The sequence below is a fragment of the Hordeum vulgare genome, chromosome 2H (assembly GCF_904849725.1).
Source record: "Hordeum vulgare subsp. vulgare chromosome 2H, MorexV3_pseudomolecules_assembly, whole genome shotgun sequence".
NCBI lineage: Eukaryota > Viridiplantae > Streptophyta > Magnoliopsida > Poales > Poaceae > Hordeum > Hordeum vulgare.
The window spans coordinates 44,963,429-44,990,540 of record NC_058519.1 but is presented as its reverse complement, the minus strand read 5'-3'; the positions used below and the strand labels follow the sequence as shown (position 1 = coordinate 44,990,540).

The 27,112-nt window shown below is 46.8% G+C and overlaps 1 protein-coding gene and 1 long non-coding RNA gene across 2 annotated transcripts; both read left to right on the top strand.

The window, feature by feature from the left end:
• The first annotated feature begins 10,782 nt into the window (after window positions 1-10,782).
• LOC123429472 (protein RALF-like 33) lies at window positions 10,783-11,352 on the top strand. Its single transcript, XM_045113503.1, has one exon. The coding sequence runs from the start codon at window positions 10,852-10,854 to the stop codon at window positions 11,158-11,160; it is 309 nt and encodes a 102-aa protein (XP_044969438.1). The 5' UTR covers window positions 10,783-10,851; the 3' UTR covers window positions 11,161-11,352.
• Window positions 11,353-11,780: 428 nt separating this feature from the next.
• LOC123429471 lies at window positions 11,781-12,659 on the top strand. The gene is made up of 2 exons (XR_006622683.1): window positions 11,781-12,219; window positions 12,334-12,659. It is a non-coding gene; the product is annotated as an uncharacterized LOC123429471 (long non-coding RNA).
• The last annotated feature ends 14,453 nt before the right edge of the window (window positions 12,660-27,112 follow it).

Sequence of the window (27,112 nt, the reverse complement as noted above, 5' to 3'; positions counted from 1 at the left end):
ACACAGCATGGCATACATTAGAGAGCCCACGGCTGAAGCGTAGGGGACAAAACTCATCTTCTCTCCTTCTCCTGCCGTGGTCGGCGACTGAGTCTTACTCAATCTCACACCTTGCCAAACTGGCAAGAACCCTTTCTTTGAGTTTTCCATATTGAACTTCTTCAATATCTTGTCAAGGTATGTACTTTGCGAAAGACCTATGAGGCGTCTTGATCTATCTCTATAGATCTTGATGCCTAATATGTATGCAGCTCCAAGGTCCTTCATCGAAAAACTTTTGTTCAAATAGGCCTTTATGCTCTCCAACATCTCTATATTATTCCCCATCAATAATATGTCATCCACATACAGTATGAGGAAAGCTACAGAGCTCCCACTCACTTTCTTGTACAGACAGGCTTCTCCGTAAACCTGTATGAACCCAAACGCTTTAATCACCTCATTAAAGCGAACGTTCCAACTCCGAGATGCTTGCACCAGCCCATAGATGGAGCGTTGGAGCTTGCACACTTTGTTAGCACCCTTAGGGTCGACAAAACCTTCTGGTTGCATCATATACAACTCTTCCTTAAGGTTCCCGTTAAGGAACGCTGTTTTGACGTCCATTTGCCAAATTTCATAATCATAAAAGGCGGCAATTGCTAACATGATTCGGACTGATTTCAACTTCGCTACGGGAGCGAAAGTCTCTTCGTAGTCAACTCCTTGAATTTGTTGAAAACCCTTTGCAAAAAGTCGAGCTTTGTAAACGGTTACATTACCGTTTGCATCAGTCTTCTTCTTGAAGATCCATTTATTTTCTATGGCTCGCCGGTCATCGGGCAAGTCCACCAAAGTCCATACTTTGTTCTCATACATGGATCCTATCTCGGATTTCATAGCTTTAAGCCATTTGTTGGAATCTGGGCCCGCCATCGCTTCTTCATAGTTCGAAGGTTCGCCGTTGTCTAACAACATGATTTCCATCACAGGGTTGTCGTACCACTCTGGTGCGGAGCGTGCCCTTGTGGACCTTCGTGGTTCAGTAGTAACTTGATCCGAAGCTTCATGATCATCATCATTAACTTCCTCTTCAGTTGGTGTAGGCGCCACAGGAACAACTTCCCGCGCTGCGCTACTATCCTGTTCGAGAGGGGGTGTAATTACCTCATCAAGTTCTACCTTCCTCCCACTTACTTCTTTCGAGAGAAACTCTTTCTCTAGAAAGGATTCGTTCTTGGCAACAAAGGTTTTACCTTCGGATCTAAGATAGAAGGTATATCCAATAGTTTCCTTAGGGTATCCTATGAATACGCATTTCTCCGCTTTGGGTTCGAGCTTTTCTGGTTGAAGTTTCTTCACATAAGCATCGCAGCCCCAAACTTTAAGAAACGACAACTTAGGTTTCTTGCCAAACCATAGTTCATACGGTGTCGTCTCAACGGATTTAGACGGTGCCCTATTTAAAGTGAATGCTGCAGTTTCTAGTGCGTATCCCCAAAATGATAGCGGTAGGTCGGTAAGAGACATCATAGACCGTACCATATCTAATAAAGTGTGATTACGGCGTTCAGACACTCCGTTGCGTTGCGGTGTGCCAGGCGACGTCAGTTGTGAAACGAGTCCACACTTCCTTAGGTGTGTGCCAAACTCGTGACTCAAATATTCTCCTCCACGATCAGATCGTAGACACTTAATTTTTCTGTCACGTTGATTCTCGACCTCACTCTGAAATTCCTTGAACTTTTCAAATGTCTCAGATTTGTGCTTCATCAAGTAGATATACCCATACCTACTCAAATCATCGGTGAGAGTGAGAACATAACGATAGCCACCGCGAGCTTCAACATTCATTGGACCACACACATCAGTATGTATTATTTCCAATAAGTCGGTTGCTCTCTCCATTATTCCTGAGAATGGAGTCTTAGTCATCTTGCCCATGAGGCACGGTTCGCATGTGTCAAATGATTCAAAGTCAAGAGACTCTAATAGTCCATCAGTATGGAGCTTCTTCATGCGCTTAACGCCGATATGACCAAGGCGGCAGTGCCACAAGTATGTGGGACTATCATTATCAACTTTACATCTTTTGGTACTCACACTATGAATATGTGTAACATCACGATCGAGATTCATCAAGAATAAACCATTCACCAGCGGAGCATGACCATAAAACATATCACTCATATAAATAGAACAACCATTATTCTCTGACTTAAATGAGTAGCCGTCTCGCATTAAGCAAGACCCTGATACAATGTTTATGCTTAAAGCTGGTACTAAATAACACTAATTAAGGTTTAAGACTAATCCCGATGGTAGATGTAGAGGTAGCGTGCCGACGGCGATCACATCGACCTTTGAACCATTCCCGACGCGCATCGTCACCTCATCCTTGGCCAATCTCCGCTTATTCCGCAGTTCCTGCTTTGAGTTGCAAATGTGAGCAACAACACCGGTATCAAATACCCAGGAGCTACTACGAGTGCTGGTAAGGTACACATCAATAACATGTATATCACGTATACCTTTAACGTTGCCGGCCTTCTTGTCCGCTAAGTATTTGGGGCAATTTCGCTTCCAGTGACCCTTTCCCTTGCAATAGAAGCACTCAGTCTCAGGCTTGGGTCCATTCTTTTTCTTCTTCCCGGCATCTGGCTTATCGGGCGCGGCAACAACTTTGCCGTATTTCTTGAAGTTCTTCTTACCCTTGCCTTTCTTGAAACTAGTGGTCTTGTTGACCATCAACACTTGATGCTCTTTCTTGATTTCTACTTCTGCAGACTTGAGCATCGAGTACAACTCAGGAATGGTATTTTCCATCCCTTGCATGTTGTAGTTAAGCACAAAGCCTTTGTAGCTTGGTGGGAGAGACTGGAGGATTCTGTCAATTATAGCATTATCCGGAAGTTCGACTCCAAGTGAAGTCAGACGACCGTGTAACCCAGACATTTTGAGTATGTGCTCACTAACAGAACTGTTCTCCTCCATCTTACAGCTAAAGAACTTGTCAGAGACTTCATATCTCTCGACACGGGCATGAGCTTGAAAAACTAGCTTCAGCTCATGGAACATCTCATATGCTCCGTGTTGCTCAAAACGTCTTTGGAGCCCCGTTTCTAAACTGTATAACATGCCACACCTAACCAGAGAGTAGTCATCACTCCGCATTTGCCAGACGTTCAGAATGTCCTCGGCTGCTGCGGGAGCGGGACGGTCACCTAGCGGCGCATCAAGGACATAAGCCTTTTTAGCTGCTTCAAGGATGAGCTTCAAGTTGCGAACCCAGTCCGCATAGTTTCTACCATCATCTTTCAGCTTGTTTTTCCCTAGGAATGCGTTGAAATTGAGGTTGGCGTTGGCCATCTATAATATTTATAAAGACAACTTTTAGACTAAGTTCATGACAATTAAGTTCATTTAATCAAATTAAGTATGAACTCCCACTTAAATCGACATCCCTCTAGTCATCTAAGTGATACATGATCCATGTTGACTAACCCGTGTCCGATCATCACGTGAGACGGACTAGTCACCATGGTGAGCAACTTCATGCTGATCGTATTCAACCATACGACTCATGTTCGACCTTTCGGTCTCTTGTATTCGAGGTCATGTCTGTACATGCTAAGCTCGTCGAGTCAACCTAGGTGTTTCGCGTGTGTAAATCTGGCTTACACCCGTTGTATGCGAACGTTAGAATCTATCACACCCGATCATCACGTGGTGCTTCGAGACAACGAACCTTCGCAACGGTGCACACTTAGGGGAATACGTTCTCGAAATTTTAAGAGGGATCATCTTATTATGCTACCGTTGTTCTAAGCAATAAGATGTAAAACATGATAAACATCACAATGCAATCATATAGTGACATGATATGGCCATTATCATCTTTGCTCTTTCGATCTCCATCTCCATCTCCATTATCATGCTACCGGCGTGACACCATGATCTCCATCATCATGATCTCCATCATCGTGTCTCCGTGAAGTCGTCACGCCATCTACTACTATCACTACTACTATAGCTAACCATTAGCAATGAAGTAAAAGTAGTAAGCACATGGCGTTGCATCTCATACAATAAATTAAGACAACTCCTATGGCTCCTGTCGGTTGTCATACTCATCGACATGCAAGTCGTGAAACCTATTACAATAACATGATCATCTCATACATCATACATGCAACATCACAACTTTGGCCATATCACATCACATGTCAAACCCTGCAAAAACAAGTTAGACGTCCTCTAATTGTTGTTGCAAGTTTTACGTGGCTGATTTGGGTTTCTAGCAAGAATGCCTTCTTACCTACGTGACAGCCACAACGATGATATGCCAAAGCTATTTACCCTTCATAAGGACCCTTTTCATCAAATCCAATCCGACTAGAGTAGGAGAGACAGACACCCGCTAGCCACCTTGATCCAGCAAGGAGGAGGGAGAGGTTGGGGAAGAACTCCAGCAGCACAACGGCGTGGTGTCGATGGAGAGACGAGGTCTCCCGGCAGGGCTTCGCCAAGCACCGGCAGAGAGGAGGAGGAAGAAGGGTAGGGCTGCGCCGAGGGAGAGGCAAAAGTCTGTCTCCCAAGGGCCAAAGCCCCTCTCTATTTATAGGAGGAGGGGGAGGGGCTGCGCCACCCCTAGGGTTCCCTCCCTAAGGGCCGGCGGCCACCAGATGGGAAAGGGGGGGCGGCTAGGATGGGGAGGGGGTGGCGCACCACCTGGTGGGCCTTAGGCCCACCTGGCTTAGGGTTTGCCCCCCCCATTTTCTCTCCCCCATGCATTGGGCTGAGTGGGGAGGCGCACCAGCCCACCTAGGGGCTGGTTCCCTTCCCCACTTGGCCCACCTTACCTCCCGGGGTCGTTGCCCCCCTTCGGTGGACCCCCGGGGCCACCTCCGGTGGTCCCGGTACGTTACCGGTGATGCCCGAAACACTTCCGGTATCCGAAACCATTCGTCCTATATATCAATCTTTACCTCCGGACCATTCCGGAGCTCCTCGTGACGTCCAGGATCTCATCCGGGACTCCGAACAACTTTCGGTAACCTCGTATAACAATTCCCTATAACCCTAGCATCATCGAACCTTAAGTGTGTAGACCCTACGGATTCGGGAGACAGGCAGACATGACTGAGACGCCTCTCTGGCCAATAACCATCAACGGGGTCTAGATACCCATGGTGGCTCCCACTTGCTTCACGATGATCTCATCGGATGAACCACGATGTCAAGGATTCAATCAATCCCGTATACAATTCCCTTTGTCTGTCGGTATAAAACTTGCCCGAGATTCGATCGTCGGTATACCAATACCTTGTTCGATCTCGTTACCGGAAAGTCTCTTTACTCGTTCCGTAGCACGTCATCGTGTGACTAACTCCTTAGTCACATTGAGCTCATGATGATGTTCTACCGAGTGGGCCCACAGATACATCGCCGTCACACGAAGTGACAAATTCCGATCTCGATTCGTACCAACCCAACAGACACTTTCGGAGGTACCCGTAGTGCACCTTTATAGTCACCCAGTTATGTTGTGACGTTTGATACACCCAAAGCACTCCTACGGTATCCGGGAGTTGCACAATCTCACGGTCGAAGGAAAAGATACTTGACATTAGAAAAGCTTTAGCATACGAACAATACGATCTAGTGCTATGATTAGGATTGGGTCTTGTCCATCACATCATTCTCCTAATGATGTGATCCCGTTATCAATGACATCTAATGCCCATGATCAGGAAACCATGATCATCTATTGACTAACGAGCTAGCCAACTAGAGGCTTGCTAGGGACAGTTTGTAATCTATTTATTCACACATGTATTACTGTTTCCTGTTAATACAATTATAGCATGAACAATAGATGATTATCATAAACAAGGAAATATGATAATAACCATTTTATTTTGCCTCTAGGGCATATTTCCAACAGGGGGGGGGGGTCATTGGGAAGACCATCTATGTAAACCTTGTTGACTCCATGGTGATGTGTGAGTTGTTTCTTGAGGACCTATGGTATGGGTCCATAGTAGTAGCTGCATCGTTCTCTCTCTTTCCCTCTCTCTCTCCCTTTCTATCTCTCCCTCCCTCCCTCCCTCCTCTCTCTCTCTGTCTCTTCAATACAATAATCCTCTCTAAGATCAAACCGATCTAATCTTTTGCGATGTGTTTGTTGGGATCCGATGAATTGTGGGTTTATGAATGGATTATTCATTGGTCTAATATGAGTTCTTGAGCCTTCTTTGCTACATAATTTTATAGCTTTGCAGTTCTCTCCAATCTATTCGTCTACTTTGGCAAAGTTTGATTGATTTATCTTCAACGGAGAGAGATGCTTTGTAGTAGGTTTAATCTTGCGGTGATCATGTCCAATGATAGAAAGGATAAGGGCATGTGTTGTATTGTTGCTACTAAGGATAAAATGATGGGATTTGGTCATATTGATTGATATATTTCTGTCTACAATATGTTATCTTGCTTAATGCATCAAACTTAATATTTTGAGATGCATCCTGGACATCGATCTTGGAGTGGAGTACTAGTAGTAGATGAAATTGGATTAAGGGTCTACTTGTCACAGACGTAATGCATATGTATTGGGTTATCCCATGAATGATCATAATCATAACTATGTGTAATTATATCCATTGCCCAGCAACATTTTTTTATCCTTCGCTATTCTATTTTCGAGAGAGATGCCACTAGTGAACCTATGCTCCATGGGTCCATTCTCCATTTATTTACGTGCTCTTACAATTGCTACCTATTTGCTATCATTACCCATTGCTATCATTATCACTATTTTATTTTATACCTTGTGAATCACAAGAACAAGGGGAGTGACGACCCCTTGTCTTTGTTAGATTTAAGCAATTATTTTGTTTGTGTGTATGTGCTCCTAGAGTTATTCATGTGTTGCCTCCTACTTGTTCGATAGCCCTTGACCCATAATTGAGGGAAATGTTATCATCTACTATACTACTTTTGTTCGCACACGAACACATCACTGTGTACCCTCGACGTCGGGGGTGATACACCGCAACTCACGTCGAAGGAGACCCTGTCGGAAGCGCGGTACACAAGCAGTCAGACATGTGCTTTTGTAGACCCGAAACCCCACACATCCGGAAGGGACCCCGTCAGGGCGCGTGGCGGGTATGGGCTGCCCTAGGTCGACCTGATCGCCCCTAGAGCCTCGTGCATCGCTGCCCTTCAAACGAAGAACGAATGAAGAACGAGTAAGAAGAAGAAGAACAAGGGAGAAGAAAATAGGTAAAGGTAAAACATGGTAGATTGATTGTTCAATCGGCCGTCACCACTTACATATATATGAGGCGGTTGGACTTTCCGTACAAGACCAAGACTCAAATCATGTCCAAAACATCAAAAGTTAACCTAACTTGAAACAGGAGTGTCGGAACTTCTGGTCTGGCCCGGAACATCCGACTACAATTACATCAAATAGCCCTCTTGCACGGATCATGTAGGTCGCATATGACTTCGGATCATGGTGGTCCCAAAAGAAAAAATATTCTCCTTGAAACAAAGAAAATTTCATTTGTTAGAAACTTTTTCATACGAGGTCGTCTTGATACTATTTTTGGGCCCGTAAATCTGCAACAAAATTATTAAAACTACAGTTTTCGGCACGCTGGTGGTGCAAGTTTATGTTTAGCCCGGAACTTTTTAGTGTACCAGGAACTTCTGCGTGAAAATTTCGGGGCAGATTTCTGTACCACACAATTTTTACTCTAACTTTTGCATACAAATTCTGATTGAGACGATCTTTATATCAAAATCAATCGTCTCAACGAGACGGAACTTCTTCATGTTGGAACCTTTTTCATATCACTCCATCTTGGAGGCTTAATCGATCGAGTAGTACTCTAAATACCAAATCTTAGTACTTCAAGCATAGTTTTGGCCGTTTAGATGAGATCGGATGATGATGACCCAAACATCAAAGTTTCTCATTGTGACGATACAGAACTTCCCCATGTTGAGAACTTTTCCATTTGATGCCATATTAATTAAGTTTCTGACCGTGACAAAATCTCGTGTCAACAACTTCACCCTTTATCTTCGGGGAAATCTAACAACTCCATTGCGAGTAGCAGTGAGATATAGAAGATTCGTAATAACATGGGGAATTGTCATGTTTTAACTACTCCCTATGATCCATATTACTTGCCTTAAATTTCTCTAGATATAGATGTATCTAACACGAAAATATATTACTTGTCTTATATTTGTCTAAACAGGGATGTATCTAACACTGAAACATATTATTTATCTTCCATATCTACGCAAATCTAAGACAAGAGGCATGAAGCTGAGGGAGTGAAAAAATAGAAAAAGGTTCCCATGAAGAAGTTGAAGCTTGTATAAATAAACACCATGACTAGAAACATAAAATCTAAGAGAGGAATAAAAAATCAAGTCCTTGGGGAATCCACCATCCTCTCAATCACACACATGTCGATGGCACGCCGATGTTGTTGCACTTGAGTTTTACACTATCATGGAGAAAAAATGGTAAGGCAGAGGGGAATTCAACGATCCCCGTAAGGAAGCATCGGCGGCGATATCGATTCTGAAGGACCCATGGCTTGGAGAGGAAGAGGAAGTTGTGTTGATCATATCGCTGACATCCACCCGGGAAGTTTCTGCCGAAACAGCCTTGGTCCGTCGAAGACATTATCAAATTCACAAGTTATCACATAGTAAAAGGGAAAACATGTCCATTCAAAATGCTACAAATGCATGAGTACAAGGCTTGAACATGCCAATGTGAATAACCCTAATCACACTAAACCATTGCTCCACTAGTCGTCCAGGCGTCAAATCACCTCCTTCTCCCTCGTGCGCGCAATCACGCATCCAGAGGCAGAGTTACAAAATCTTTACTAGGTAGGGACGATAACACATACAAATCCCGATTGCACTCCTACTTTTTATCGGTTTGAGTTGGGTTGGGCAAGCCACATGCTGCACATCCTAGTTTCCCCCTTGGTACGTTAGTCATCGGCTCACCGCACACACACACCACATGCTACCACCCAAGAAGTATTATTATCCTTATTGTTGTCATGCATATCTGTTGTGTGAACTAAATATTTGTGACGGAGGTTTCGAAAGAGTTCCGGGGTCCACCTTCCCCGGAGGGCCCCATGGGCTGTGAGAGGTGGCGCACCAACCTCTGGTGGGATGGCCGCCCTTCCCACCTGAGGCCCATGCGTCCAAGGAGGTGGGTTGGCCCAGAGTGGGCTGGCGCCCCACCCAAGTTGGGGGCCAAGCCACCTTGGTGGCTGCCGCCCCCCCCCCTAGGGGAAAACCCTAGGGCGCCACCCCTCCTCCCTCCCTCTTATATATACTAGAGGAGAGAGAGGGGCAGCCGCACCTGAAACAGCCACGACGCTGCCCTCCTCTCTCTCTCTATATATATTGTAGTTCCTCTCTGTGTTGTCTGTTGTGTTATGTGTTTATTGTTATTTTCGTTTTTGCAATGTACATATTGATGTTGTGTTGTTTTTATTGCTCCATGGATATGAATATCCAAGAAAAGTTGAATGTCCAACTTGTACGGACAAAGATACTTATGTGGGTACGCAATCAATCGGCACATCGTTACGAGCATTGATCTAAATTAGTTCTACCAATCCAAACCTGCTCCATTGCCATTGCAAACTAGGTGTGTTACTAGTTGCTACCACGCAATGACGAATCTAGGATTAATTTGAAGGGCAGTCCCAACTTAAGTACAAGGGCTGAAACTGGACTAAAATGCGCTGATACTAGGTTGATGGGCTCGGATAGGCTGGATTTAATTTCGGAGGGCAAGCTCCTCCCTAATAAAATCGCCGTTGTTACCATGTGAGATCGGCCAATTAGGCTTTAGTCTTGCCAAAGCTATGTGTTGAGCAACATTTAGCACACATGTCAAGGGTGGTAGTATCCAAAATAACTACTTATAAGTTGCGTGGAAATACAATTTTAAAAGGAAGGAAGGAGTCATCGGAGAAAAGGAAGAAGTAATCGCCAACTCGTCGAAGAAGCCCTGTAGGCCTATCGTCAGGTGATAGCTAGGCGACCGCACTATCCATCTTATGATGGCAGGCAACCCCTCTATATATATCTGAGGGGTGTTGTGGTCGGGGTGCAGGTTCACCGGAAAAAATGATTCATAGTCAGGATTAGAGGGATGATCGGGGACGGAGCCAACACGCCAATGGGTGATGGTTGTTGGGAGGGCGGTGGGCAAGGTTGCAGCAGGCGGTTAGACCAATGCTAGATTGACGGGTCAAGGTTGAAGAAGATGAACCGTGAACCTTCTCATAGGCTGAACAAACTGATGTGGGCATCCATCTTGCATCGAACGGCTGACACCAAATCGACTAACCAAGTTAGATTTTTATTCACCTCACATCTTGCCAATCCGTCCGGATGGTATCTACGAACAGTTCTCTCACCATGGTTTTTTCTAGAGCGAAGGCGCGGAATTGATTTTGTTCTTCATACGTGAATACTTATACAGAGGCAGTCAAGGATGAATAAACTAGAATCTTGATCTGTGCTCCGTCTGGCATTTGCAGACCGAGCAATCTCCTCCAGCTGCCTCCCGAAACTGGTAGTGGAGCCCCAATCCCAACGAGTGCCGGAAAGTCAACCGGCGGAGTGGCCACCCACACCCGTCAATCCAACCAAGCCTTGCTCCTCCTCCTTCTACCCCGCGTACGCGCTGTTTAAATTAAAACCCCGCCCGCAATCGCAACACAAACTCCCCGGCCATCAGCACTCATCCGTCTCCCAAACCCAAAGCACCATCGCCCACCGGCAACGCGCGCGACTAGGGCAGCCATGGCACGCCCCGCCCTGCCCATGCTCCTCCTGCTCCTGGCCGTCGCCGCCGCCGCGGCAGCGACCGTCGCCCACGCGAGCGCCGAGGACGCCGGCGAGGGCGAGGTCGGCCTGGGGAGGCGGCTGCTGCAGGTCGCGGGCGACGGCACCGACGCCAACGGCACGGCGGGGTACATCAGCTACGGCGCGCTGTACGCCGACAGGGTGCCGTGCACCTTCCAAGGCGCGTCCTACTACAACTGCCGCCCCGGCGCGGAGGCCAACCCCTACGAGCGCGGCTGCTCCGCCATCACCATGTGCCGCGACTGATCGCTCGACGACCGGACCGATCCGGTCGGTGGCGTTTCTGCTGCTTCTTGCTGTTGGTGTTTCCCTGAGCCACGGGGTTTGAGTTCCCGTTGACATGAATTATTTTTCATTCATTTTGCTGTTGTTGTGCTACGATGTACGTGTACCACTATACTATAACATGTCAGAGATGATTAATGGTTAGCTGAGCGAGCATCGGTGCGTGTGTCTCGTTCCTGCAATCTGTTGCCATTTTTACAAAGAGTAAAGTCTGTAAAAAAAACCTTGAAGCCGTAGACGTAGTCGGAATCGAACCCGCAACTCCCAGTCCCTGAATCGAGCACCCTGTACTAACAAATCCTGACCTAATCATGCGTGTTAGAGCATCTTTAACAGTCCGTATCTTCAATCGTTGGTATAAGTGTCCACATCAACAACCAACAACACACCATACAAGCTCTTTAATAGAGTGTATGTTAATTGTAACTAAAATAAGTAAGCGAGTTCATTAAACATGAAAGAAATAACCATGCTTGTCTCGGAGCTTGTGCGTGAACCGTTGCTTCAAGTTCATAGGATTTCATTTTCTCTCTTCTTTTATTATGCACCATGTCATGAAAATCATCTATGTGGCAATTTTACCAACGATTATCATATAACCATTGAAGATGCCCTTAGTCGTTTACAGGTTAAAATTGCTTACGTGGCAAGGATCAATGCTGGGATTGTTGACTGACAGATAAAATAGTGTACACGTAGGCAAGGGTGGTGGTTTTAATTGGAGTGCCCTCGCTCAGTCGTTCGGGGCAGAAAGGGGGTCGAAATCAGGGTTCGTCGCCAGGGGATCGAGCAGGAGAAGTGAGGGTGGCGGCTGCGGCGGCGCTCGGCGACGACGGTGACGCTCGACGACGGCAGCGACGCTCGACGACGGCGGCGACGCTCGGTCGTAGCGTCGAGGATGTCGTCTCCATCCGGTGCGTCTTCGTCGTGCGGCGGATGCGGATGGTTGTCGCGGTCGACGGTGCCGTACAGGAAGAAGGCTCCGCGGTGGATTTCATGGAGTCCTCGCAGCCCAAGGAGGTATTACAAGCATGTGTAGATGCCATGGCGAGTTCGTTCATCTTCTCTGCTTCCTCTCTGAAAAATCCTCCTTTTTGCTGATTTCGTTTCTTCTTATTTTCTCGAAATGTACAGACTAGAGGATCTTGCTACGTTTGGTGGCATGATGATGCTACAACGGAGTATCTTCATGATCTGGTTGGTCATATGAGAGATGCAGTGTGGAGGCTGCAGGGGCAAGTTACAACTCAAATGAAGTAAATGGAGCTTCAGTTTAGTTGCATTAAGAATACTCTTACAGGACTGATTTTTAGCTTAATGTAGCAGGTGTAATTGCAGAAAATTGCAATGTAATTGCAGAAGTTGTATGCAGTACTGATGTTGGTAGCACTTGTTTAGCTTAATGTATCAGATGTAATTGCAGAAATTGCAATATAATTGGAGAACTAGAATTGCAGAAATAGCAATGTAATTGGAGCACTTGTTTGCCTTTTATTGCACCAATGGCGTTTGCAATTGAATTGTAGAAATTGTACCTATTGTTACTCTCTAAAAATATTTGAAATATTATTGCAAAACTAGGAACAAAATACGACAGGTTCAGTGCCCACAAACATATGCGTTCCCTGATAAGTACTATTGCAAAACATTAGATAACAAAAATTATTTAGTAGTTCCCAGATGCAGTCAAGTACTCCTTCATTCTTCCATCCAGAGATATCTTCCTTCCTCCACTTGGTGTTGCAGATGCTGCTGCTTGCGCAGTTTTTCTGGGACTAGTTCTGGTAGGTGCCTTTGGTGCTGTAGTTCTAGGTGGCTTGAACTGGTTTCTAGCAGTAGCTGCTGGAGCAGAGGATGATGATGCTGGAATGTAGGTATTTGCTGCAGCTCTTGCTCCATCTGTCTGAGCTTGTTGCAAAGGGAAACATTATAATGTTAGAACCAGATTTACTAAGATATGCAAGATTTAGCAAGAATAAACACAATGAACTAGTTATTACCTCTGTTTGCTTCACCTTATTACCGGATTTAGCAAGATATGCATTCTTTTTCTTTCCCCTCTCAGGATTTTTCTTACAACCAGATTTGTTGTGCCCAGTGTCACCACAAAATCCACATTTAATAACTATACCAACCCTGCTCATTTTCTTCCCTTTTGGTGCTTCATCCTCTTCCCTTCTCCTATCATTTTTCTTAGGCCTGCCAGGCATCCTGACATAACCAGGTGCTTGAGGTCTAGGCTTAGGTGATACTTGTCATTTCTCCTCTCCTTCAACAGGTTCAAGACAGTGCTCATAAATTTTGTTGAAAACTTCAATGGAGTAGCATTTCTCAATGTAGTCATCAATTGATTTTTTACATTTGTAGATGGCACTGATTGCATGACAACATGGTAGCCCTGCTAACTGAAAATATCCACAAGAGCAAGTTCTCTTCTCCAGTTTTACAGTGTACCTTTTTTGTCTTCCTTTGACATGTCTCACTTCAAATCCATCATTTCCATTCCACACGACTTCTAAGAATTGAGTCATTTTGATACTGGCTTGGAGCTTTTTGAAGATGGCTGGGCATATAGTGCCATGAAACTTGGCACCCTTCTCTCTCTCTTCTTGAATTCTTACAAGATTTTTTTCCCTGATCCTCTCAAGCATGCTAACAATGGGCTAGAACCTAGCATCAATGATGGCATGATTGAATGACTCACAGAGATTGTTATCCACTAATTCACACTTAGAAACTAGTTCAAAAAATGACCGGGCCCAATGTTCTGGATCTGTTTTCATGATATCTTTAGCACCTTCTGTAGTTTTCTGCGCAAGCTTTGCCTTATGGTACATGAAATCTTCTCTCTTACACGACTTTGCAATGGCCCAAACCATTTTCTGGAATTCATGATGCTTATATTTCTTTCTCCAATTAGCATAGATGTGTCGAGCACACATTCTATGTTGTGCTCTACGTAAGTATGTGTCACGCCCAAGATGCGACCCTATCCTCAATTTGGCACAAGGGCCTCGTCAGGGATAGAAGCGCATCTCGTCGTGTCACAAGAATTGATATCGTTACAAGTACATGTACTGAAAAAAAGAGATATATATATATATATATATAATTGGCTTACACTCGCCACAAGCTACATCAGAGTCATAGCAGTACAATACATCAATATCATGAATAAGAGCAGGGTCCGACTACGGACGAAAACAAACGAGAAAAATAAGAACGACGTCCATCCTTGCTATCCCAGGCCGCCGCCCTGGAACCCATCCTAGATTGATGAAGAAGAAGAAGAAGAAGAAGCAACTCCAAATGAACAATCAACGCGCTCGCGTCAAGTAACCTTTACCTGTACCTGCAACTGGTGTTGTAGTAATCTGTGAGCCACAGGGGACTCAGCAATCTCATTCCAAAGGTATCAAGACTAACAAAGCTTAATGGGTGAGGTAAGGTTAAGTGATGAGGTTGCAGCAGCGGCTAAGCATATGTTTGGTGGCTAAACTTACGAGTACAAGAAATAAGAGGGGGAGATCCACGCATAGCGGACGTGAACTACTGATGATCAAATGAATGATTCTGAACACCTACCTACGTCAGACATAACCCCACCGTGTCCTCGATCGGAGAAGGAACTCACGAAAGAGACAGTCACGGTTACGCACACAGTTGGCAAGTTTTAATTAAGTTAACTTCAAGTTATCTAGAACCAGTGTTAAACAAAGTTTTCCACGTTGCCACATAACCGCGGGCAGGGCTTTCCGAAAAGATTTAACCCTGCAGGGGTGCTCCAACTAGTCCATCACAAATTACCACAAGCCGCATAGAAATCCTCAATCACGAAGCTCGCGATCTTGTCGGATTCCCTAGTGGAAAACCTCAACTGTGAGATTACCCAAAGCATCACCGGAATCCCGATGCACAAGATATCTCGTCAAAGGTAAAATTAATCCAGCAAGGCCGCCCGACGTGTCGACGATCCCGATAGGAGCCGCGTATCTCGTTCTCAGGACACGACGGATGGGTCACATGTAACGACCAAGATGCGGTCCTTTCCGATCTGGGGGTCGAGGCCCCCGAATAGGAAAGAAGCGCATCTAAGCGTTTCGCAAGCAAGTAACATAGCACAAATAATAATAGAAGTAGACAATTCGGGACTCAACTGTCTTCTCATTAATAACTCAGAGTACATCACAGATACAATCAAGGTAGTTCCGCTACGGACTACAAAACATGAAAATGCTATGCTACCCCGCCTGCAGGCCCACGATCACGACCACGCCTCAGTCCTCTGGATAGTTCACGTAGAGGCGGTCTGTCTCCTCGCCGTACTGCCACGCCAGCTGCGTGCCGTCGGGATCATCTGCCTCTGGGGTACCTGTACCTGTTGGGAGTTTCGGAGGAATCCGTGAGCCATGGGGACTCAGCAATCTAAGACCTTGGTGCCAGAACTAGTCATGTTATTAGGTAGGGTAAGGTGAAGTGTCTGAGGCTGTAGCATCCTAAGCTTGGTTTAAGTGGCTAACTTACGCAAAGTAATTATGAATGTGGTCTACACTAGCGGTCGGGATTACTTGATCACTAAGTGATCCTGAACACCTACCTACGACATTCATAACCCCACCGTGTTCCCGATCGAAGAGAGATCTTCGAGGGGACAGTCACGGTTACGCACACCGTTGGCAATTTTATTAGCTTATGTTTAAGTTCTCTAATACCGGATGTTAACACAATATTCCAAGTTGCCACATAACCGCGGGCACGGCTTTCCGAAAGATTAAACCCTGTAGGGGTGCTCCAACTAGTCCATCACAAACGAACACTGGCCGCAAAGGCATCCTCTATCACGAATCTCGTGATCTCGTCGGATTCCTTAGAGGAAAACCTCAACTCTGGGGGAAACCAAAGCTTCACTGGGATTCCTATACGCAAGATATACCGCTAAGGTAAGGCAAGGCTAGCAGGACCTCCCGACGTGTCGACGACCCCGATAAGAGCCGCGTATCTCAGTCTCAGGACACGCCGGATGGAAAAGCCTACAGGAGCCAAACCTCAAGTTTCCCTGTGGTGGCCCCCGCAGTCTGTCCATGTTGGACCAACACTCATGTGGAGCACTGGCCCGAGTTGTTGATTAAAATCCTCGGGGTAGCTATTCCCTATGCAGTTTATTATTAAGTCATTAGCAAATTAACACCAATGTTGGGTCATGTCGGACATGCCTTAGCACTACGCGATTTATCAAGGGGGTCCCCATAACAACCCCGAACGTGTTAGGAGCGATCAATATGGAATCAAACACCGGTAACCGGTAACTAAGGCGGCAATAACGGAACAAAGCACCCGGCAAAAGGCTAGGCCTCCCGTCATTTACCAAGTATATAGGTGCATTTATTAAATAACATCATTTAAGATAATGATATCAAGCTCATGTTATCACATGAGTCAAAGCACCTGCATCTAGCAATGCTATCATTAGTAGCTGAGCAAAGCCTACTTAGCCATACAAGTTTTGCTAGGAAGGGGAACAGTGTTTGGGCTCATGGCATATGAAGAGGCAATTTAATTTCAGTGGTAGGCAGCGAGCAATATGACATGGAAACGAAACTAGCATAACAAGTCTAGAGATGGAATCAAGGTCATATCATCTTGCCTGTGATATCCTCAGCTTGGAATGGTTCTGGTTCGTCCTGCACGTACTCTCCCGAATCCACGTATTCGTTCTCCGATCCCGGTGCTACCCAACATAAGAATAACAACTAATGAACAGCAGCACCACAAGATGCAACAATCACATGATGCATGAGATGAAAATTTGAGCATGCACCACTATTTCTATCACTAGCACAAGCAAAATAAACTACTGCAAGTTTCTGGACAGAACTGTATACTAATCTATTTTTACATACATGAGTATGGCATGAACAGATGCGGCTCGTGAAAACGATGCAAAACCATATAAAGAACATTGCAAACGGAGCTACGGATCAACGGGAATCAATGAAACAAGATATGAAGCTCTACGTGGAAGAATCAACACCACACTCACAATTGGCACAAATCTGGTACTCCCAGGTTGCCAAGACATGTAACAACCCAACATGAATGGCTTGGAGCAAGGAAGAACACCACAACATCAACTAAGCACACACATTGATCAAAATGACTATACTACATAATCTGCCATAATCTGCATCTTAGCTCTTTGGGAGCTACATGCAACATAGCTCCAGACCTCCAAACATGACAAAAAATATATGTGGATGTAGCCAACCAAGAACACTACAAACACCAGCAATAATCACAGCAAAAGGAATTAAACTCTAGAAGATACAAGGCCACAAACTTTCCCAAAACCATCAGATCTCAGGGACTTAGTGAAAATTCCTGCACCTGAATTTCTGTCTTTGTTCTGAAGCTTTTTGACAGCAATCAAAACACAACCTACTGGACTCCAAATGATATGAAATTTGACAGGGAGCTTCACAAACATATTAGGTACAAAATCCTAGCACTGAACTAAGGCTAGTTCTCAACACAATGACCAGAACATCCTCATCCATAGGAGAAGAAAATGTTTCTAGAATTCCCAGACTTAGTGAAATTTCAGATTTCACTAAGCTGGACTTTTTCAGCCACATGCCCACTTTGTCTAGGCATAGTTTGCATGCAAATAACACCAAATGATAAATGACACCACTATGGTGTAGAGCAAAACCCCTACTTCTATCACACAAAAACACATGCCCTTGGGCTCCACCTATTCCATGGAAACCAAGATCAAACTTGCAACAAATCTGAATATGTCCACTCCATAAAGTATCCCAATGGCAAAACTAACTTCACCACTGGATTCCTTGGGAGTTTCTAACCTAAAAACATATATAAAATGTGGGCATCTACTTGGATCAAATGACCACAATTTAAGGGAGAGGGAACTACTCCAAATCATGCCTAGGGAATGGGCATCATTTCATGTAGTTCCTACTAAAACAACAACTACAAAGGTTGAGCTCATGTGCACAATGACAAAGTGACATGGGGGTTTGAACCCCATGTTTGTGTCATGCACATCAACTTCACAAATCTTACTACTAAGCTTCTCACATAAATATCATGACATGCCCTCTCACATATGGACATGTGGAGGTGCAAGGCTTGCTTGCCAAGGTGGGATGCTACTCACACACACACCTAGTCCACATCACCCAAAAGCACAACATGCTCAAGATCATCACCACAGACCTACACAAGTTATGATAGCCACAAACACTAGAACAAGCTCACACACACAAGGGGTATGTGTGAGGGGGGGAGTCCCTCCACACACACATACACACTCCTCTAAAACTAAAAGAACACTACACAAGAAATATGGGCAGCACTCATGATCAAGCTAGGCTTGCATTCCTACTAACATAAAACTACCCACACAACTCTATTCAAAACAATTACATACACACACAAGCATCTACACCACATACTCAAAAACACACACATACACCTCAACCTACCACTTTTATCTACCAGGCAAAAGGAGTTAACATGCCACCTTTATACCTATTGGATTAGGCACAAGTGTAGGATCAACAAAGCAAAGAGGAAAAAAATAACAGCAAGAAGAAAAGTACCACTTTTATCTAGCAGGCAAAAGGAGTTAACATGCCACCTTTACACCTATTGGATTAGGCACAAGTGTAGGATCAACAAAGCAAAGAGGAAAAAAATAACAACAAGAAGAAAAGAAAAGGGGGCACCCTGGGAATCGAACCCAGTACCCTCTCTGGTAAACCAGAGCACCACTACCACTCTACTAGTCACCATGCACTCGACAGAGGAGGGGAACATAGTAGGTTAACCTCTCTGCTGCTGCTACTACTACCAACCGAAAATGAAATAAAAAGGGGGAGATGCACCACCGGGGATTCGATCCCTGCACCTCCAGAGAACAAACAGAGACCACAACCACTGCGCTACAAATGAACTACTGTTGGAGCGGGTGAAACGAACCAGCTAAGCTATATGCAACAGCCGAACCAGGCTCTGCACCGAGACGCACCAGCATCAGGGAGGTTGCCGGTTTTCCCTCGCCGGCGTTGCTGCTGCTGCACTGTGCTACGGAGGAGGAACGCACGAGAGCTACCCACAACTACCGCGTACTCTCACCAACCTACTACCTATCAAGAACTGCACTGCACATGCAACATCACGATCATCTAACTGCTGCCGATCTTCAACGACAGAGAGGCGCGGCGGGAGAGAGTTCGCCGTCTCCTCGTCGTGCTGCTGCTGCTGCCGGAGGCCGGAGCAAAACGAGGTGAAGGGAACCCCTAGAAACCCACTGCTACTGCACCTAGCACTACCTAGACGGCATGACCACCACCCGCAACTACTACTGCTGTTGCTCGAGACAGAGAGGATACGCACGTGCACATGCCGGATCCGGGCTGATCCACGAAGGAGGAAGGAAGGAGAGGTTGATCCTCACCTTGGGGAGGAAGTATAGGTTCGGATCGGAGGAGGAGGGCGCCGGAGATGAGGCAGATCGACGACGACGAAGCCCGAACCGCAGACCGAAGAAGAGGAGGCAGACCACCGGGTTCGCGCCGTTGACGAGGTCGAGCTCGTCGGTGTAGTCGTCCTTTGGAGCTCCTAGCGCCGGGAATGGAGCGCGGGCACCCTGCCCGAGCCCCCGGACATGGTCGCCGGCGAAGTTCGACGGAGAGGCGGGGGTAGACGCGGCGGAGCTCTCTACCTCTCTCTGCTACTGGATCTCTACAGAGACTTACCAGGACAGGAGGAAGAAGAGATGGAGGGGGAGAGGAGAGGTGGCGGCGGCAGGAGAGAAAAGGGAGGAACCCTAGGACGAGGGGGGCACGGACGCCCAGGTAATAAGGGGGGTTCTCGACGTGCGCGCTCACGGCGTCGGCGTGCTCTCTCTCTGGAGCCTGACGGAAAGCTGTAGGGGGGAGAGAACGGTGTCAGGGGAAAGGAGGGAGCGAGCTGGGCTTGGGCTGCCAGCGCACACGGGAGGGAGGAGGGAAGAGATGGGCTGCTAAGTGGGAGGGAGCCCACTTAGTGCGCCAGATAGGAAATAGAACCCCCTGACTATTTCCATTTACACATTAAACAGAGAAAGAAAAAAAAAGGCACAGGGCAAAATAAAAGGGATAAAATCAAAAGGAAAATTGCCCTAGACCTGAAAATGAACGAGCTATTTAAATAAAATACTGCCAACATTTATGGGGCTACTTTCATAATTCCAAAACAGCATTTATTTATACTATTTTGTGAATTATATTCACCCTTAGGACCAAGTACAAAACTTCAAATCAACTCATCATCATCCCCACAATAAACTCTAATCACAAGACATTTTAAAACAACTTTTGGGAAGATGTAATTTTGAACATGAGATAAAAGGAAGGAAAAGGGTTTTACATTCCAAAGTGGATTGAAGGTGAGAACCACCACATCTACTACACACTCCAACACCTCATGAGGATCACCACATCACCACAAGATCACAAACACCACAACTCATCACATGATAACACAAGCAAACACAAAGACAAGACATGGCTTGAAACATAAGGTATGCATGCATGCAAGGAAGAAGAAAAGTGACACATGAAATCATAGACACAAACTGACATCATCATATTCATGACAAGGTGGACCCACATGAGAATAGGTTCCAAATAAGGCAAGGTTACATCTGGGGCACTACATCACACTAGGAGAAACCAAACCTCGGGTTGCCCCGCGGTGGCCCCGTAGTCTACCAGTTTGGACCAACACTCATGAGGAGCACTGGCTCGGGGGTTGATTAAAATTCCTCGGGTTAATTACTCCCTATGCAGTTCATTAGTTATTAGGAAAATGTAGTACCAAAGTTGGGCCTTTCCAGACCAGCTTTAATCTAAAACGAATTATCAAGGGGGTCCCCATAACAACCCCGATCGTGTTAGGAGCGCTCATTTATGGAACATAACACCGGTAGCCGAAACTAAGGGGGCAAAGGTGGAACAAAACACCAGGCTAGAAAGGTGGAGCCTTCCACCTTTTACCAAGTATATAGGTGCATTAAATTAAAATAGCATATGAATATGGTGATATAACAAGGAACCCATGTTATCACATGGAAGCAACTACACCTGCAACTAGCAACGACAACAACATGGTTAAGCAAGCAGTAACATAGCCAATCAGTGGTTTGCTAGGTTGAACAGTTGAAAGTTTTCATGGCATTGTTGAGGGGCTGATATTTAACATGTGGTAGGCAACGAGACATAAACGATAGCATCGGAATAACTAGCATGGCAATGATAGTAATGGTATCTGGGGAAATGGTCATCTTGCCTGAGATCCCGCTTGGAAGAAGAATGACTCCGAGAAGAGGGTGAACCACGTAGTCGAACGGGTCCTCACATTCCTACATGCTTGCGGAACTCTATCGAGACGGAGCAAACCGGAAACAAACATTAACACAGATATTCACTACACGATGCACAACATGATGCACAACCTACTATGATGCATGAACAGATCAAAATGCAAGGGATGGCATGGCAATTCACCTCACACAACACTACACATTAAGTGAAGCTCGATATGCAACGAGTTGCATATCGACGAAACTCCACGTTTAATTATTTAGTTCACTCCCGATTATTTAAACGGCAATATTAAACTGTTGTTAACATGGCAAGGGGTGGAGCGGTGATTCTACCTGTCATACTAGTCGGTTAACACGCGGAGCATAGAACGGAGCTACGTTACAAGAAACATGCAACACAGGAAATTATGCCATGAATGCGTCATGCATGCGAGTTCACAACAACACGAGCAAGAAGAGAATAAGCATGTGTCGCCACGGCGAGCGAAAGGGAACCATGGCGGCAAAACGGAAACGATGCCACGACAACGTTCCTATCCCGATAACTCAACGAGATATCGGTGCCAACGAATAGGGAGCGCGTGCGGGAACGCTAAATAAAGATGGGGTGATCCCGCTACCAGGTTCCCATGTGTCGGGGCACAACATAAGAGGGACAACGTGCAACGGGCAACATACATGGCGCAAGCAAACATTCATCTCATACATCACAAGCATTCGGTTCTCGACAACGTCCCATCGGTATACCTACGAAGCGTGCGAATCGGAGGGGTTCGGATCGTTGCAGTGAAGGAGAACATGGGTCATCATGGTCGTCGTGGAAGTAGTTGTACACGGTCTCGTCGACGATTGTCGTTCGCTTGGCGTCGGTTCACGGGTCTTCGACGACAGTAGTCGAACACGTATCCGAAGAAGCCCGGGGGTCGTCGTGGACTCGGCGAACTTGTCGACGATCCACGGTGGCGGGGATGGCGGACGCGGTCTTCAGCGACGGCAACCAGCGACAGCGGCAACACGACTACAGCAGCTACAACAACATCAAAGCGGCGACTAGCACTAGCAGCAACACTCTGGCAGCAGCAGGCTACAGCATCGGCAAGCAAGGGCAACATCTAGCAGCAGCAAGAAACTAGGCAGCAACAAGAGCAACAACTAATAGCATGCCATCTAACAGCAGCAACCTAACATCAGCAACTAGCATCCAGCAAGGTCGGCAAGGCATTGCTAGCAAGCAACAACAACTAACTGGCAGCTACAGCCAGTAAGCTAGCAACAGCAGCTAGCTACAGCAAGCAGTTTCAGCTCGCAGCAGCTACATGCAGTAGCAAGAGCATCGGCGGCAGTCAAGCGGCAGCAACAGCAACATAGCAGCAGGTCTCGCATAAGGCAAACAACAACATAACATCTAGCAAAAGCAGCAACTATAGGCAGCAACAGCACGGCACAACAAGCAGCACCTATGGCACAGCAACAGGCACCAGCACCTAACACGGCAAGCAGGCAATAGCGGCGGCAGGGGAGAGCACATGGCGGCTCGGGCGGCGAGCACCAGCGGGGAACCTCGGCGGGCGGCGCACCGGGTCGAGGCGAGGCGAGATGGTGAGGTCGGGCACGCGGGCATGGAGGCGAGCAAGGCTCCGGCGAGCCCACGGCGGCACGGCGAGGACGGGAGGTCGCCGCGGCGGCCGGCATGGCGTCCGACGGAGCGAGGACATGGGGCCTAGGGCGGGGAGAGCAGCTCGGCGAGCTCCTGCTGGCGCACGGGGCTGACGACGACCGGGTGCAGGGCAAGGGACGGTGCAGCGAGGTGGCGCGGCGGCTGCATGGGCCGACGGCGACGCAGGGCGCTGGAGGAGGGGAGGAATCGGGAGGAGAGGCTGCGCACAGGGGAGGAACGAGGGAACTGTCGGGTAACGTAGCATAAATTCAAAATTATTCCTACGTATGTTCAGATCTTCCTATGGAGAGACCAGCAATGAGAGAGGGGTAAGAGCATCTTCGTACCTTTGAACATCGCTAAGCGGAAGCGTTGCTAGAACGCGGTTGATGGAGTCGTACTCGCAGCGATTCCGATCTAGTGCCGAACAACGGCACCTCCGCGTTCAACACACGTGCAGCCCGATGACGTCTCCCGCACCTTGATCCAACAAGGAGGAGGGAGAGGTTGGGGAAGAAGTCCAGCAACACGACGGCGTGGTGTCGGTGGAGAGATGAGGTCTCCTGGTAGGGCTTCGCCAAGCGCCGACAGAGAGGAGGAAGGAGAGGAGCAGGGCTGCGCCGAGAGAGAGATGAAACCGTGTGTCAAACAGCCCCGAACCCTCATCTATATATAGGGGGAGAGGGAAGGGCGCAGCCCTTAGGGTTCCCACCCCCAAGGGGTGCGGCAGCCCCAGATGGGAGAGGGGGCGGCGGCCAGGGCAGGGAGGAGGGGTGGCGCACCCCTCTGGTGGGCCTTAGGCCCACCTATGCTAGGGTTCCCCCCTTCCCCCTTTTCTCTGGTGCGCATGGGCTGGGTGGGGGGCGCACCAGCCCACCTAGGGGCTGGTTCCCTTCCCCACTTAGCCCATCTAGCCTCCCGGGGTCGTTGCCCCCCTTCGGTGGTCCCGGTGGTCCCGGTACATTACCGGTGACGCCTGAAACACTTCCGGTGTCCAAAACCATCCGTCCTATATATCAATCTTTACCTCCGGACCATTCCGGAGCTCCTCGTGACGTCCGAGATCTCATCTGGGACTCCGAACAACTTTCGGTAACCTCTTACAACAATTCCCTATAACCCTAGCGTCATCGAACCTTAAGTGTGTAGACCCTACGGGTTCGGGAGACACGCAGACATGACCGAGACACCTCTCTGGCCAATAACCATCAGCGGGGTCTGGATACCCATGGTGGCTCCCACTAGCTCCACGATGATCTCATCGGATGAACCATGATGTCAAGGATTCAATCAATCCCGTATACGATTCCCTTTGTCTGTCGGCATAGAACTTGCCCGAGATTCGATCGTCGGTATACCTATACCTTGTTCAATATCGTTACCGGTAAGTCTCTTTACTTGTTCCGTAGCACGTCATCGTGTGACTAACTCCTTAGTCACATTGAGCTCATGATGATGTTCTATCGAGTGGGCCCAGAGATACCTCTCCGTCACACGGAGTGACAAATCCCGATCTCGATTCGTACCAACCCAACAGACACTTTCGGAGGTACCCGTAGTGCACCTTTATAGTCACCCGGTTACGTTGTGACGTTTGATACACCCAAAGCACTCCTACGGTATCCGGGAGTTGCACAATCTCACGGTCGAAGGAAAAGATACTTGACATTAGAAAAGCATTAGCATACGAACAATACGATCTAGTGCTAGGCTTAGGATTGGGTCTTGTCCATCACATCATTCTCCCAATGATGTGATCCCGTTATCAATGACATCTAATGCCCATGATCAGGAAACCATGGTCATCTATTGACTAACGAGCTAGCCAACTAGAGGCTTGCTAGGGACACATTGTGATCTATTTATTCACACATGTATTAGTGATTCCTGTTAATACAATTATAGCATGAACAATAGACGATTATCATGAACAAGGAAATATGATAATAACCATTTTATTATTGCCTCTAGGGCATATTTCCAACAGTCTCCCACTTGCACTAGAGTCAATAATCTAGTTACATTGTGATGTATCGAACACCCATAGCATTATGGTGTTGATCATGTTTTGCTCGTGGAAGAGGTTTAGTCAACGGGTCTGCAATATTCAGATCCGTGTGTACTTTACAAATATCTATCACTCCACTCTGGACATGGTCCTGGATGGAGTTGTAGCGGCGTTTGATGTGCTTCGTCTTCCGGTGAAACCTGGGCTCCTTGGCTATGGCAATGGCCCCAGTGTTATCACAGAAGAGTGTCATTGGACCCGACACGCTTGGAACCACTCCAAGGTCGGTGATGAGCTCCTTCATCCAAATTCCTTCATGAGCTGCTTCTGAAGCAGCTATGTACTCCGCTTCACATGTAGATGCTGCCACGACTTCTTGCTTGCTGCTGCACCAGCTCACTGCCCCACCATTCAACACATATACGTATCCGGTCTGTGACTTAGAGTCATCCGGATCTGTGTCGAAGCTAGCGTCGACGTAACCCTTTACGACGAGCTCTTCGTCACCTCCATAAACGAGAAACATTTCCTTAGTCCTTTTCAGGTACTTAAGGATATTCTTGACCGCTGTCCAGTGTTCCATACCGGGATCACTTTGGTACCTCCCTACCAAACTTATGGCAAGGTTTATATCAGGTCTGGTACACAGCATGGCATACATTAGAGAGCCCATGGCTAAAGCGTAGGGGACAGAACTCATCTTCTCTCTATCTGCTGCCGTGGTCGGCGACTGAGTCTTACTCAATCTCATACCTTGCAAAACTTGCAAGAACCCTTTCTTTGAGATTTCCATATTGAACTTCTTCAATATCTTGTCAAGGTATGTACTTTGCGAAAGAGATATGAGGCGTCTCGATCTATCTCTATAGATCTTGATGCCTAATATGTATGCAGCTTCTCCAAGGTCCTTCATTGAAATACTCTTGTTCAAATAGGCCTTTATGCTCTCCAACATCTCTATATTATTTCCCATCAATAATATGTCATCCACATACAGTATGAGGAAAGCTACAGAGCTCCCACTCACTTTCTTGTACAGACAGGCTTCTCCGTAAACCTGTATGAACCCAAACGCTTTAATCACCTCATTAAAGCGAACGTTCCAACTCCGAGATGCTTGCACCAGCCCATAGATGGAGCGGTGGAGCTTGCACACTTTGTTAGCACCCTTAGGGTCGACAAAACCTTCTGGTTGCATCATATACAACTCTTCCTTAAGGTTCCCGTTAAGGAACGCTGTTTTGACGTCCATTTGCCAAATTTCATAATCATAAAAGGCGGCAATTGCTAACATGATTCGGACTGATTTCAGCTTCGCTATGCGAGAGAAAGTCTCTTCGTAGTCAACTCCTTGAATTTGTCGAAAACCCTTTGCGACAAGTCGAGCTTTGTAAACGGTTACATTACCGTTTGCATCAGTCTTCTTCTTGAAGATCCATTTATTTTCTATGGCTCGCCGGTCATCGGGCAAGTCCACCAAAGTCCATACTTTGTTCTCGTACATGGATCCTATCTCGGATTTCATGGCCTCAAGCCATTTGTTGGAATCCGGGCCCGCCATCGCTTCTTCATAGTTCGAAGGTTCACCGTTGTCTAACAACATGATTTCCATCACAGGGTTGCCGTACCACTCTGGTGCGGAGCGTACCCTTGTGGACCTTCGCGGTTCAGTAGTAACTTGATCCGAAGCTTCATGATCATCATCATTAACTTCCTCTTCAGTCGGTGTAGGCGCCACAGGAACAACTTCCTGCGCTGCGCTACTTTCCTGTTCGAGAGGGGGTGTAATTACCTCATCAAGTTCTACCTTCCTCCCACTTACTTCTTTCGAGAGAAACTCTTTCTCTAGAAAGGATCC